The sequence below is a fragment of the Octopus bimaculoides genome, chromosome 14, assembly GCF_046866305.1.
Source record: "Octopus bimaculoides isolate indiv1 chromosome 14, ASM4686630v1, whole genome shotgun sequence".
NCBI lineage: Eukaryota > Metazoa > Mollusca > Cephalopoda > Octopoda > Octopodidae > Octopus > Octopus bimaculoides.
This window is the reverse complement of record NC_142941.1, coordinates 18,472,461-18,487,991: the sequence shown is the minus strand read 5'-3', so window position 1 is coordinate 18,487,991 and position 15,531 is coordinate 18,472,461. Positions and strand designations below refer to the sequence as shown.

The following is a 15,531-nucleotide window of genomic DNA, read 5'->3' as shown; positions in this document are numbered from 1 at the left end:
AAAGTTGAGGTGAAAGAGTACAACAGGGGTCTCCACCCCGCTGCCGGAGCCTCGTGGAGCTTAGGTGTTTTCGCTCAATAAACACTCACAACGCCCGGTCTGGGAATCAAAACTGCGATCCTCCGACCGCGAGTCTGCTGCCCTAACCACTGGGCCATTGCACCTCCACAATTGTGCACCTCACCCCAGTAAAAATGAAACTTTTACTGCAAGAGATCCTTACAAGTTTTCAATATTATTCCTTTGCTGGTTGCAGGCAATGGACTCTTGGCCATGCTGGAGCACTCCAGTCAAGGGTTCAATTAATCATATTGATCTCAGTATCTCTTTCAGTCTGGTATTATTTTATTAATCTCTATTTGTCAAACCTGTAGGATATAAAGAGGTACAATGATAAACATACATGTTCTTTAGGCTGGCACAACCTTAAGCATAGACACAGATGCATGCTGAAGATGCAGAAGGGTTTCCAACATTGTGAAAGCTCTAGTCATCATCATCAGAAGAGCTCTAGTCATCATCAGGAGAAGTTCCTGTAGTTTCTAGAAGACAAAGCTTCTCCTATGTTTGTTTCACCTGATGGATTTCTGCATAGTTTCCATCTATCAGATTCTACTCAAAAAATGTTGGTTAACTGATTAGAGGTTACAGTAGAAGACATTTGCCTGAGATATAACATAAAGGAATTGAACCTGAAATCACAAGATTGTGAAGTGAATTTCTTAACCACACAGCCATGGCTGAGCTTGTATTTGATTGATCACTTCTCTGCTGCTAATTAACTTCTTTGTATAGCTTGGTAGCAATTTTCAGTTTGGAAAACCAGCACAGGTAGAGTTATGTTTTGCTCAGAAACCAGTATGTTCCTTGTGCTTGGAATTTGAACTCTTAAATTAATATATGGTTTGGTGTTTGTAAGTGTCTGCCTACCTTACAAACTCAATAAATAATAAGCCACAGTAATTTGATCTGCTAGAAACAGCAAACAAAGCCCCTCGGATTATACTCTGTTAGCGTAAAATGGAAGAATATATTGAATGATATAATTCTAAATTTATAGCTCTTTGTAGCTGGATTGCCTTTGATCATAAATCTGCTTAGTCAGGGCTGGCTTAACCCTTTAGCATTCAGATTACTCTGTCAAATGTAATGCTTATTTGTTCATATTGTATTGAATTCATTATGCATTATCTTTTAGCTTCAAGATTTCACTGACATGATTGTTTATTTTTAGAATGACATTGTAGGGTAGGTGTAAGGTCTGGATCTAGTCAGTTTGAACACAAAACATGGAATATTTTGGCTGGATATGGCTGTTTTAACCCTTTAGTATTCAGATTACTCTATTAAATATAATACTTATATATTCACATTGTTTTGAATTAATCATGCATTATAGACGCAGGAGTGGCTGTGTGGTAAGTAGCTTGCTTACCAACCACATGGTTTCGGGTTCAGTCCCACTGCGTGGCACCTTGGGCAAGTGTCTTCTACTATAGCCTTGGGCCGACTAAAGCCTTGTGAGTGGATCTGGTAGACGGAAACTGAAAGAAGCCTGTCGTATATATATATATATGTATGTGTGTCTATATGTGTTTGTCCCCCCCCCCCAAACACCGGTTGACAACCGATGCTGGTGTGTTTACATCCCCGTAACTTAGCGGTTCGGCAAAAGAGATCGATAGAATAAGTACTAGGCTTACAAAGAATAAGTCCTAGGGTTGATTTGCTTGACTAAAGGCAGTGCTCCAGCATGGTTGCAGTCAAATGATTGAAACAAGTAAAAGAGTAAAAGAGCATCTTGTAGCTTCAAGATTTCAATGATGTGATTGTTTATTTTTAAAATGACATTGAAGAACAGGTGTGAGAGGCCCAATCTGATCAGTTTGAACATAAAGCAGTGGGATATTTGGGCTGGATACGATTGGTTTGAATATTAAAGGATTAAAGTTAAACAACATTGGTCAGTAATAATAATGACAACTTAATAAAAGCTATGCAATGTTTAGTATGCTAATTGAATATCTTTTATATTTTTATTTCTTATCAAATTATTTTTCTGAATCTTTCTATTCCAGAGGAAAATGCAAATCTGAAATAATCTTACCACCAGATTCACCAATTAAAAAGTGGCTTTCAGGTACTCCTGCACTTAGTGCAGTCAGCCTGGCAATATGCATCACAGGTGCTGTTCTAAAAAACATTCCTCTCCACGATCACATATTCCAACTTACCGACCCTCCACTAGAAGTAAGCTATTTGTTTTTAATGTAATACATAAAATGTGATGGATTTCCAAGATGCATGCTGTGTCAAGTAAAGTGTTTGTATAATTTTAACTGAAAGAGAGTTGTGAGCTTGGATAATGTGGCTGACGATTTGTTACTCTGTAAACATGGCACTGAACTGAACACTTTTCTCACCTTACAGTTGAACAGGGTTAGAGGGGTAGGATAGATGTGTATACTCACACACACACACACATATCTTTTACTTGTTTAGTTATTAGACTGCAGACATGCTGGGGCACCACATTGACGAATTTTAGCTGACCTTATCAACCGCAGTACTTATTGGTTTTTCGTAAAAGCTGGTACTTATTCTATCAGTCATTGTTGCTGAACTGCTAAGTTACAGGGATGTAAACACACCAACACCAGTTGTCAAGCGGTGATGGGAGACAAACACAGATACAAAGACACACACACACACACACACACACACACACACACACACACACACACACACACATACCACAGTCTTCTCTCAGTTTCCATCTATCAAATCCACTCACCAGGCTTTGGTTGGTCTGAGGTTATAGTAGAAGACACTTGCCCAAGATGCCACATTGTGCAACTGAACCCCTAACCATGTGGTTGGCAAGCAAACTTACCACACAACCACGCCTCACACACACACACATATATATATGGCAACAGGAAGAGCATGGGCAGAAGAGTAGAGTATGTGTGTGTGTGTGTGTGTGTGTAGGCACAAATGGGCAGGTAAACAAAAGAAAGTGGCATTCAACACATTTGGTAGGAGTTGCATAACAGTTTGACTCAGCAAAACATATTAAGCAACACTAATAATAAACTAAAAAACATAAAAATAAACAAGCTTTTGACAGTTTTAAAGATATTTCAATATTATGATACTATGATTCTAGGTGTTTCCATTATTTTGTCCAACCCCTGTATATATATATAACTGAACATGTATGTTTTCTGCAATGATTTGATAAACAGTGTTGATTTTACAATTCTGTAAAGAATCCTTTCTACTAAAGGCACAAGGCCTAAAATTTGGGGTGGGAGTGACTAGTTGATTACATCAACCCCAGTGGTACTTAATTTACCGACCCTGAAAGAATGAAAGGCAAAGTTGACCTTGGCGAAATTTGAACTCAGAATGTAGCAATAGGCAAAATACGAATAATCATTTTGTCCAGTGTGCTAACAACTCTGTCAGCTCACCACCTTGTAATTCTGTAAATAATAATAATATTTTATAAGCTTAAAGCTTATAAGCAATCACTGTGTATTAACTGAAGAAAATAGTCTAATATTGGGGCATATAAGCCCTCAACAGAAAAAAGTAAGTTTTCTATATGCCTGGGACTCAAACCCACACCTCTCTGTTTTCATGACAAGTGTGCTGTCCTTTACAGGATGCCACACTTGGTTGGCAATTATATGTTACGATTCTGTATTTCTACTGTTTATATCTTTGCTCAGAGATTTATTATAGATTAAATATAACAATTTCTTCTTATATAGGCAAGGTGCCTTAGACTTTTAGATAAGGAGAAATTCAGCCAAGTTTATAACATACATATCTTTCATTGGGTCATTAACAATACAATGAAATGTCATGCTTGTAATGATTTAGTTTAGATAAAACATTTTCAGTGTTTGAAAAAAATAATGAAAGAAATAGCCCCATTTGTGTTAACTTTTGAGAATGTTTTCTTTAGAAAAAAAGTCAGGAACACACCTAAAATTTCCCTTTGAATTGAAGATATTTTATTTACAAAACACTTCTCTACTCCAAATAATAAAGGAAAATGGTAAGAAAGACAACAGCAACTATAATAATAATCATGTTTAAAAAAAATAAACGCTATTTAGAAAATTACATTAATCTAATGAAGGCGATGTGCTAGTGCCTAGTCTAGGTTGTGTAAAAATTCCCTTATGGCAGTTAGTTATAAATATTACATACTACACATATAAACAATGTACCATATGTCTTTTATTAAAAGATATAAATCTATATAGATCAAAATGTACTCCCCACTACCTTTAAATAGTTGGTCATCCATCTATCTCTGCTAAAGTAGGAAAAGAAGAATCTGAAAATTGAAATATTTGCATATGCAATATATCAGAGCATGAAATAATTGTACATGTTATATATCCTTTTTTATATATATTTCCTTATATACTGAGAAAAACAGGATTGGCACCTATTTTCGTCTATGTTTCTGAAAGAAGCATACAGGAAATTCTATGTTGTTCAGGGGCACATCACACTGTCTATCAAAATTTGAACTATTGGGTTTGTCGTCATTAATTTAAAACATCTTGTATCACATGCCATTACTTTAAACATCTAGCTAGGCACAGTTTCTGCTTGAAACATTTTGCCTCTCAAATACCAATTTTAACATTTTCATTACCATATTTCTGACGAAATATACGGCCTTTGTTTCAATTAATTTTGAAAATTATGAAAAATTTCTCAACAGTACTTTATCATTATTAAGCAGGTATTAAAGTGGTAAGCTTGCAGATTTGTTAGCTCACCAGACAAAATGCAAAGTGACATTTTTTCTGGCTTTATATTCTGAGCTTAAATTCTGCCAAGGTCAGCTTTTCCTTTCATCCTTTCAGATGTGATAAAATAAGTACCAGTCGAGCAGTGGGGTCAATATAATCAATAGATCCCTCCCCTAAAATTTCAGGCCTTGTACCTATAGTAGAAAGAACCATTAAGCTAGTGATTAGAATATAAATTAAAATTAAATTTTGATGGTAGGTTTTAATCTGAAGCACTTTGAAACAAGAAATTTGTATCATAAAACCATGGGTGGTCTCAGGAGTGTTGGTATGAAAAAAGTTAAGAGATTTTTTTTTCTCATTTAGGTTTCTGATCTTGAAGACCAATTTGGTAAAGCATTAATGATTCAACTCATGGATCATGACCTTTGTTTTCCGCTTGAGTTGTTGCATTATTTTATATACTAGCTAAAACTCACAGATAATTGAGTGGTATATGATTAGTATATATCAATGAGTAGTGGAGGCGCAATGGCCCAGTGGTTAGGGCAGCGAACTTGCAGTCATAGGATCGCAGTTTCGATTCCAAGACTGGGCGTTGTGAGTGTTTATTGAGCGAAAACACCTAAAAGCTCTACAAAGCTCCGGCAGGGGATGGTGGTGAACCCTGCTGTACTCTTCCACCACAACTTTCTCTCACTCTTTCTTCCTGTTTCTGTTGTACCTGTATTTCAAAGGGCCAGCCTTGTCACACTGTGTTACGCTGAATATCCCCGAGAACTACGTTAAGGGTACATGTGTCTGTGGAGTGCTCAGCCACTTGCATGTTAATTTCACGAGCAGGCTGTTCCGTTGAGTGGATCGACTGGAACCCTCGATGTCGTAAGCGACGGAGTGCCAACAACATCAATGAGTAGTATATGATTTTGAGTTCAAATCTCATAGTTTCTGGGAAGCTTGCTGTATATGACTCAGTTGTTGGGATGTTGTTGTGTAATGTGTTTAATTTTTTATCTAGTATCTCAAAGATCCTCAACCAGTTAACATATAATGCAGTAATCAAGAATGCATTGATAGTGCAGTGTTTGCCTTGGTTTTAGAATAATCATACTATGTTCTTGCATTGTGAGATATGAACAAAATGGTTGGGGACTAGAAGGGTGTCCAGCTGTAGAACACTGCTTCAGAAAACCCATCTAACCCATGGAAAAGTGGGCACAAAATAATGTTGATGATGTTGATGGTGGTAGTGGTGGCAGCAGCAAAGCTGGCTACTGCTGCTGTTGCTCAACAGTGCAATGATATTTTATTTGCATAATTAGGTAGCTTGTTCTTTACTATGTCATGTGCTTGCATATGAGTGCACATGCACACATTAACACAACTTTAATTAAAAGGCAAAACAACTACAAACAAAACTGGATTATTTTAGTAAGAATCTTATTGTCGTCCTCCTCCCCATCATCATCACTACACGACCACCACCACTACCACTACCATCATTTCCATCATCATTACTATGCTATCACCGTCATCATCACCCTGCCACACCACCACCACCACCACCCTCATCATCATCAGCAGCAGCATCAATGTTTTAATGATTATTTTTCTCTCATTGATTGAACTCACTACAGAACAGCTTCTTTCTTCACATTTTGATTCATCTATGGAGCCTAATTTTCTTATTTTGGAAAATGTGATATATTACTGGGGATGAAATTGCTTGAAGACACAATCCACATGAAAAATAACTTTTAAGTTATTACTGACATATTTAATGTAGTGAGCATTAGAAAGGTAATTAGAGATAATTACATGGGAAAAAAAGCAAATATTAGTCAATGACTAATGTTATTTCAAATTACTTTGGCAAGTACAAGAGACAACTTTGAATAATTTCTCAAATTTATTTTCTAAGATATTCTAATTTTTCACACCTCATATGAAATATTGGAAAGTGAGGCATCTAGTTTCTCTTATTATTTTGGCATGAACAGTGAAGGACTTTGCTGAGATCTATTAAATTGAATCATGTTCTGAGTTGTCTCCCATACTTGTTGACATAATTAAAATAATATTAGTCATTGAGATAATGCCTTTTCCTCATCACCTAATTATTTCTAATTAGATTCTTATTGCTTGCTAATCCCTACATACAGTCATCCCTTCCCAGAATGTTGGTCCTTTAGCATTCTGCTTATGTCTTTCCTGCAGATATTGACTTGCAAAGTTCAAGAAGTATATTAATGGCATCTATCTCACTGGTCTAGAAGGGTCTATGAAAGCTATGGGCATTACAGCTTTCTCCTATATACAGCAAGTAGAAAAAAAGATTGGTGAAACATCCTTGACTAATTTTCTTATGTTTAGTATGACTTTTTCTTCCTTGTTTTAATATTAAAGTACCTCTACTATAGATAATTTGAATCAACAATGTTTGTTAATATTTATATCAAGCCTGTATCATCTCTTTACATTACACATCCAAACCAGACTTATTTTCTCTCATGAAAACTTAATCACTTTCTTAAATCTCTTGCACACAAATTCTCTAAGCCTGTAAACACTGAACATTCAGCAAACCATACTTTTTCAATTGTTTCAGTTGTTTAGCATTCACTAATTAGGTTTCCCTTTCAGAACATATTGCATGTCTTACTTGATAAGCTGTTGTACCCACAGATTGTACGCCTCATATAATTTTCCTCTTACAAAGAGTAAGAAATACATTGTTATTAACAGTTCCTCACATGGACACAAAGCAACTCTTCTGCTATCTATCTAATAATATCTAAATATTGCAACTTTGTACTTAACTGCTTGATCAGTGTATGGTCATTAGTCCATAACTACTCATGCTGTTAGATACTTCAGAGTATCTAATGCACCTGAAGTTGTGTCTCCCTGTTAGTTTGGGTAGTCTGTGTTTGTACTGACTACCCAATGCTGTGATTCTAACTAGTTCTTCCTAAATACAAAACATGCTGTTTTTCTGATACTGTTGGGCTGATACTTAGTTGCTAGTCTTGATTTGTCAACCACTTAACTGAAAAAGGTAAACAAAAGGATGTGTTACTTTAGTGAAGTTAATTAGAATTTTCACGAGACTGAAACTGCATATCTTTGCAAAATCCTATTCCCTTTTGGAGTTTTGCCAACATCTGGCACATGACATTTGGTACAGCTTTGCTTCACAGTTGAAGTTTTGTAGTTCTGCTGAACAGAAAAAAAAAAAAAGAAAAAAAAATTCAAGCTAAATAAGTGGGGAAAATCAAAGAGTGAAAATGGAAATAGATACATTACATTAGTGTGTTGTTAAGAATCAGACATAAAAAAAAAGCAAGTTTAAAAGGTAATCTGTTAGCTTGGCAATATTTGCATGAAACAAATGTAGCAATGTTTTCATATTATAAGTAATGTTTACAGCCAAAGTTTCTCACTCAATAAAATAAAGTTGCTAAAGCTGAAGCTAATTTACTGTAAAAAAATCTAAATAGTTTCTTACATAGGTAAAATTGATTTATATGGAATGCTTAATGATCAATTATGTTCTTGCTTTCCACAAGCATAAATTCTTCAGTGAAACAAGGAAGAAGAAATGGCATTTGTAAAGTGACCAAATAAATGAAGCAGTATTAATTACTGTGGTTTAGTGGCTAATAAGGCACTCCCTTTTCCAAAAGAAAACTAAAAGATATCTCAGAAGATCAGTATGTATCTTAAAAACTGGCACTCTGTCAGTTATGAGGATGAGGGTTCCAGTTGATCTGATCAACGAAACAGCCTGCTTATGAAATTAATGTGCAAGTGGCTGAGCATTCCTTATATACATGTACCCTTAAAGTAGTTCTTGGGTAGATTCAGTGTAACACTGGTCCTTTGAAATACAGGTGTTACTTATTTTTGCTGGGCGAGTGGACTGGAGCAACATGAAATAAAGTGTCTTGCCCAAGGACACAATGCACCGCTGGTATTGAACACATGATTGTGATCCCAATATCCTAAGCACTGAGCATGTATCTTATAAATACAAAGTTAAAGTTTAGGTTATCGGCAAGTAGTGAGTGAAGAAAAGGCCTGCTACTGTTGAGATGCATCATATAAACTCATGCACCTTATAAACTATCAAATATAGCAAGTTTACTTATAACACAGCATATGCTAATCTAATGCTGTAAGTAAAATTAGAAAGTTTACTTCATAGTGTGAGGTATGATGTCTGATGATACAAGAACATGTGGCTTTCTTTTTGTAAGATTTCTGTAAAACATTTAACACTTTCTTTACTATTGGTATACAACAGTTTATTAACTTTTTTTATCTCTTCACTACTGCTACTGGTTCTTTCTCATCCTCTCCTCTAAATGTGAGTAGCAATGTAGTTCCTCTACAGGAACCTGCTCTACTCTTCCCCTTTCTTGTACCTTAACCCTAATCTCTCCTCAACTTGAGTTTCATAGTCTTGTGAGCTGCATGGCAATCAGCACAAAAGAAAAAAAAAAAAACCTGGGTTCTTTTTTCATGCCATCAATTTAAAAAAAAAAGCATCCAGTATATCCTGTAAAGTGACGGGTAATAGGAAAAAATCAGCCATAGAAACCATGCCAGAGCAGTCAGTGTACCTTGATACAGACCTTGGAGTGATGGGATTTTGTCAAACCATCCAACCCTTGTCAGCAAAGAAGGTGGACATTAAATGATGATGATAATTACACCAATATCTTGAAGTTAATGATAAATGATTTTTGGAAAGGACTGAGAAAAAAAACCCAAAAAATAGTTTAACCCTTTAGTGTTCAGATTACTCTGTTAAATATAATACTTTTTCACTCAAATCGTTTTGAATTAATCATGCATTATCTTATAGCTTTGAGGTTTCAATGATGTGATTGTTTATTTTTAGAATGTCAATGTAGGTAAGGTGTGAGAGGCTAGATATCGCCAGTTTGAGTATAAAACATGTAGAATATTTTGGCTGGATATGACCAGTTTAAACACTTAAGGGTTAAAAATTATGTTGTTGCTGCTGTCACCATTGCTACCATACTGGTGTTGTTGTTATTGTAGTTGTTGAGTGGACCATAGTCATGGAAGTAGCCAATTGATTTCAAACTAGACAAACTGTGCTTCAGTCTACTGTTGGATCATGTTGCATATTTTGTCAGGTAGTGTATTTAGTAGAACATGACAGGTATGATATTCTGGGTATGTTGTTCAGTCTTCCTTTTTGAATTTAGCTAGGTTACTTACTTCCCCTACTGATATTATAAAGTGAGATTTGAAAACTTTTTCAGAGCTTGCTTTTACAGAATAAACAGACTTTGAATCTGTTGAAAATAGATTTATTTTTCAATAGATTCAAAGTCAATTTACTTTGATAAGATCAGATAAACAAAGCAATAAGTTTATAAAGATGCTGAAATTGTGTCTTGAAGTGCTGTCAATGTATGTAGGTATTTGAAAATAGTTAGATAGTTAGATAAATGTCTGTCTGTCTGCATATCTATATGTGTGTGTATGTATATGTGTGTGTGTGTGTGTGTGTATATATATATATATATATATATATATATATATATACACACAGTACCATGCAAAAGTCTTCAGCCACTTTAAACTATTGTAAATTTCTACTAATTGTCAACATAAGTGGATGTTTCGCATTGCACTTTTTACAGATGAAACATTGGCCCTGTTGGAGTCATTTTCATACCTAATCATTATATTTTGTAGTAGGGGTTCTGAATGAGAGGGGAACATGTGAAATGGCCACCAAAAATGGCCGTGTAAAAGTTTTCGGCCACCACATATAAACCGGTCAAGATACAGTGTTTTAAAACAGAAAAATTTCTATAATGAAAGTCTATTACATAATATTCATTTCAAGAAGTTCCTGTACATTGTTAATATTTCGTGTCGCTTCCCTTAGCTTGAATAATTACTTCAATGTGCCTGGGAAGAGATGAGTATAAATCCTTCACCATCTTCACAGGTATGTGATGCCATTCTCTGTGGCTGAGTTCCCACAACTCTTCAAGAATGCATGGATTCTTCTGACAAACTGTTCTCTTTAGTTCTGACCACATTTGCTTGATGATATTGAAGTCAAAGCTCTGAGCTGGCAAATCTTTCAATATGGTAACACCGTCATCAGCCAGATTCTGTTGCATTGCATGTGATCTGTGGCATGGAGTTCCGTCATGCTAAAAAATCTCACCTTCATCCAAGTCTGTTATCAAATTGTTCTTCAGAAACTGGATGTATTTGGCACTATTGAAGTTACTGTCAATTTTAACCAACTTTCTTGAACCATCACTTTTTATGTATCCCTAAAGCATCAGACACTTACCCCAAAACTTCACTGTTTTCGTCGTGTAATATGGGTCGTTTCAATTTCTAATAAGTGAAAATTTGTCAAAAGGCCTCCAGGAAAGCGAAACAACCTATATTACACATCGCAGACAATGAAGTCTGGGGGTAAGAATACATAAAATGTGATGGCTCAAGAAAGTTGGTTAAAATTGACAGTAACTTGAATAATGCCAAATACATCCAATTTCTGAAGGACAATTTGATAAAGCATAGAGCAGTAATGTATTAAAAATAAATGCAGTTTGGGTTCGTGCCAGGTAAAAGCACTACTGATGCCTTATTTCTAGTGAGACAGTTGCAAGAGAAATACCTAGCTAAGGATAAACCTCTGTACCTGGCTTTCGTTGACATGGAGAAAGCCTTTGACAGGGTCCCCCGATCCCTTATCTGGTGGTCAATGAGGAAACTTGGGATAGAAGAATGGTTAGTGAGAGCTGTGCGAGCCATGTACAGAGATGCTGCCAGTAAGGTGAGGGTTGGAAATGAGTACAGCAATGAATTCCGGGTAGAGGTAGGGGTCCACCAAGGTTCCGTCCTCAGCCCCCTATTATTTACCATAGTCCTCCAGGCAATCACAGAGGAGTTCAAGACAGGTTGCCCCTGGGAGCTCCTCTATGCTGATGACCTTGCCCTAATTGCGGAGTCACTATCAGAACTAGAGGAGAAGTTTCAGGTGTGGAAGCAAGGTCTAGAATTGAAGGGCCTTAGAGTCAACCTAGCTAAAACCAAAATCCTAATAAGTAGGAAGGTAGATAAAACACAAACCCCTTCAGGTAGATGGCCCTGCTCAGTATGTAGAAAAGGAGTAGGTAGTAACTCTATAAGATGTACCCGGTGCAAGCTATGGACACATAAGAGGTGCAGCAACATCAAAGGCAGGTTAACTAGCAAGTTAGTTTTTGTTTGTGGCAGATGTTCAGGTGCAATAAAGACTGCAAACAAACAGGAAACAACTTCTATCTCATTCCAGGGTGAAAAACTAGAGGTAGTCGATAGCTTCCGCTATCTGGGCGACCAAGTTAGTAGTGGGGGTGGGTGCGCTGAAAGTGTAGCTGCTAGAATAAGAATAGCCTGGGCAAAGTTTAGAGAGCTCTTACCCCTGCTGGCGACAAAGGGACTCTCACTCAGAGTAAAAGGCAGACTGTATGACGCATGCGTACGAACAACCATGCTACATGGCAGTGAAACATGGGCTGTAACTGCTGAGGACATACGTAAGCTCGCAAGGAATGAAGCCAGTATGCTCCGTTGGATGTGTAATGTCAATGTGAATACCCGTCAGAGTGTAAGTATCTTGAGAGAAAAGCTGAACATTAGAAGCATCAGTTGTGGCGTGCAAGAGAGACGATTGCGCTGGTATGGACATGTGGTGAGAATGGAGGAGGATAGCTGCGTGAAAAAGTGCCACACCCTAACAGTTGAGGGAACCCGTGGAAGAGGTAGGCCCAGGAAGACCTGGGCTGAGGTGGTGAGGCAAGACCTTCGTACATTGGGCCTCACCGAGGCGATGACTACGGACCGAGACCTTTGGAAATGGGCTGTGCGTGAGAAGACCCGGCAAGCCAAGTAAGATCGTTGCCAGTGCCCCTGGACTGGTTCTTGTGCGGGTGGCACATGAGATGCACCATTTTGAGCGTGGCCGTTGCCAGTACCGCCTGACTGGCTCCTGTAGGATTTTCGAGCGAGATCGTTGCCAGTGCCCCTGGACTGGCTTGTGCGGGTGGCACATAAAAGACACCATTTCGAGCGTGGCCGTTTTCGTGCGGGTGACACGTAAAAGCACCCACTACACTCTCTGAGTGGTTGGCGTTAGGAAGGGCATCCAGCTGTAGAAACTCTGCCAAATCAGACTGGAGCCTGGTGTTGCCATCCGGTTTCACCAGTCCTCAGTCAAATCGTCCAACCCATGCTAGCATGGAAAGCGGACGTTAAACGATGATGATGATGATGATGATGATGTCTGGTCATAGACTGGCCAATGGTTTTGCATCCACAAAAACTTTAGTCTCGTGGACGTCTTGTCAGACTCTAAAGCCAAAGACAAATGTAACTCTTCACTTCTGGGGGGGGGGGGGAGGAATCTGTTACAGTCATTTGGTCATTTGGCTATCAAAGAATAAATAGTCTGGGGTCAGTGTGGATAGTTTATCTCCTTTAAACCAGTATTTTGTGGGCCAAAAGCGAGGGAACAAGGGATGTATCCTTTACACTGCTTTTAAATCATAAGGACCCTTTCAGGCTTAATGTGTGTGTGTATGCATGTGTGTGTGAGTGCATGTGTGTTTGCATCTCTTTGTCTTGACATTGCATGATAATTGTAAACGAGTGTCATTGCCATACAAGCAGTGTCATCTCCAATATTCTGCAAGAACATAGCTGGCCGTAGAAAATTTGCCTCAATAAATTCCCTCTGACCCATGTAAGCATGGAAAAGTGGACATTAAAATGATGATGATACATACTAATTCAATGAACAGGCAGTTCAGTTCAGTTCCAAACTGAACGTAATGAAGATCCGGTTTATTTTGCTTAAGGTGTGAGTCTGTGAAATAATAATAATAAAAGTCCATGAAAAAATAGTGTAAGCTAAACTAATACATGTTTCAACAAACCCTACATTTTTGATGTGATATCAGCAGAAGATGATTACAGTATTGCTACAACAGATATAGTGTTTTTTGATCTTTTAAGCCTGGTTTTTAAATCTTCATTTTTATTCCAAATTTTAAAACTGCTGCACCTGATTTTGGCAAATGTAATCGTTTGAGATTACACTTTCTGTATAAGTGTACATACATACATACATATATATATATATATATATATATATATATATATATATATATATATATGAACTAGTTATTTCTCCCTATCATAAGTTATAACCAGTATGTGTGTGTTAGAGTGTGTGTACAGAGATAAGTGTACGAATGGAAAAATAGCTTCAACACGTGTTACAATCTCTGAGTCAAGGTGCATGCACGCACACACACACACACACACACACACACACACACACACACACACACACACACACACACACACACACACACACACACACACACACACACACACACACACACACACACACACACACACACACACACACACACACACACACACACACACACACACACACACACACACACACACACACACACAGAGAGTATATATTTCTATATGTGTGTTTGTCTAAATATGTGTGTGTATGTATATATATGTATATATATATGTGTATATATGTATACCATGATGATGATGATGATGATATATATACGTGTATATGTATATGTGTATATACATATGTGAATATATATATATATATATGTGTGTGAGTGTGTGTATATGTATGCATATATATGTATATATAGGTATATATATATATGTATATATATGTATATATGTATATGTATACATATATGTATATGTATACATATATATATGTATATATATGTATATGTATATATATATGTATATATGTATATATGTATGTAGATGTATATATGTATATATAGATGTATATATGTATATATATGTATATATATGTAGATGTATATATATATATTTTTATATATAACGTTGACCATTAACGTGGACATTCAATGTGCTAGAAATAGATCACATATATATATATATGTATTCATATATATATATGTGTATATATGTATATATATGTTGATGTATATATATATATATATGTATATATATATATATATGTATATATATATATATATATATATATATATATATATATATATATATATATATATCATCATCATCATCATCGTTTAATGTCCGCTTTCCATGCTAGCATGGGTTGGATGATTTGACTGAGGACTGGTGCAACCAGATGGCAACACCAAGCTCCAATATATGTATATATATATATATATATATATGTATGTGTATATATGTATGTGTATATATGTATATGTATATATATATATGTATGTATATATATATATATATGTATGTATAAATATATGTATATATATGTATATTTATATATATATATATATATTTATATATATATGTATATATATATATGTATATTTATATATATATATATATTTATATCTATGTATATATATATGTATATTTATATATATATATATATATATATATATATATATATATATATATATATATATGTATATTTATATATATGTATATATATGTATATTTATATATATATATATATATATATATATATATATATATATATATATATATATATATATATGTATATTTATATATATATATATATATGTATATTTATTTATATATATATATATATATATATATATATATATATATATGTATATTTATATATATATATATATATATATATATATATATATATATGTATATTTAT

General features: G+C 35.5%; 1 protein-coding gene across 4 annotated transcripts in view; it reads left to right on the top strand.

Moving 5' to 3' along the window:
• LOC106877636 (enolase 4) overlaps positions 1–15,531 on the top strand; it is a 230,540-nt gene that overhangs the window by 93,438 nt on the left and 121,571 nt on the right. For all 4 annotated transcript variants that reach the window (XR_016244234.1, XM_089362469.1, XM_089362470.1 and 1 more), the window contains exon 7: positions 2,079–2,250. Coding sequence is in view for 3 of the 4 variants with exons in the window: in XM_089362469.1 (XP_089218595.1) it covers positions 2,079–2,250 (172 nt within the window). In the remaining variant the exon portion in view is untranslated. The remainder of the gene's footprint in view (positions 1–2,078; positions 2,251–15,531) is intronic.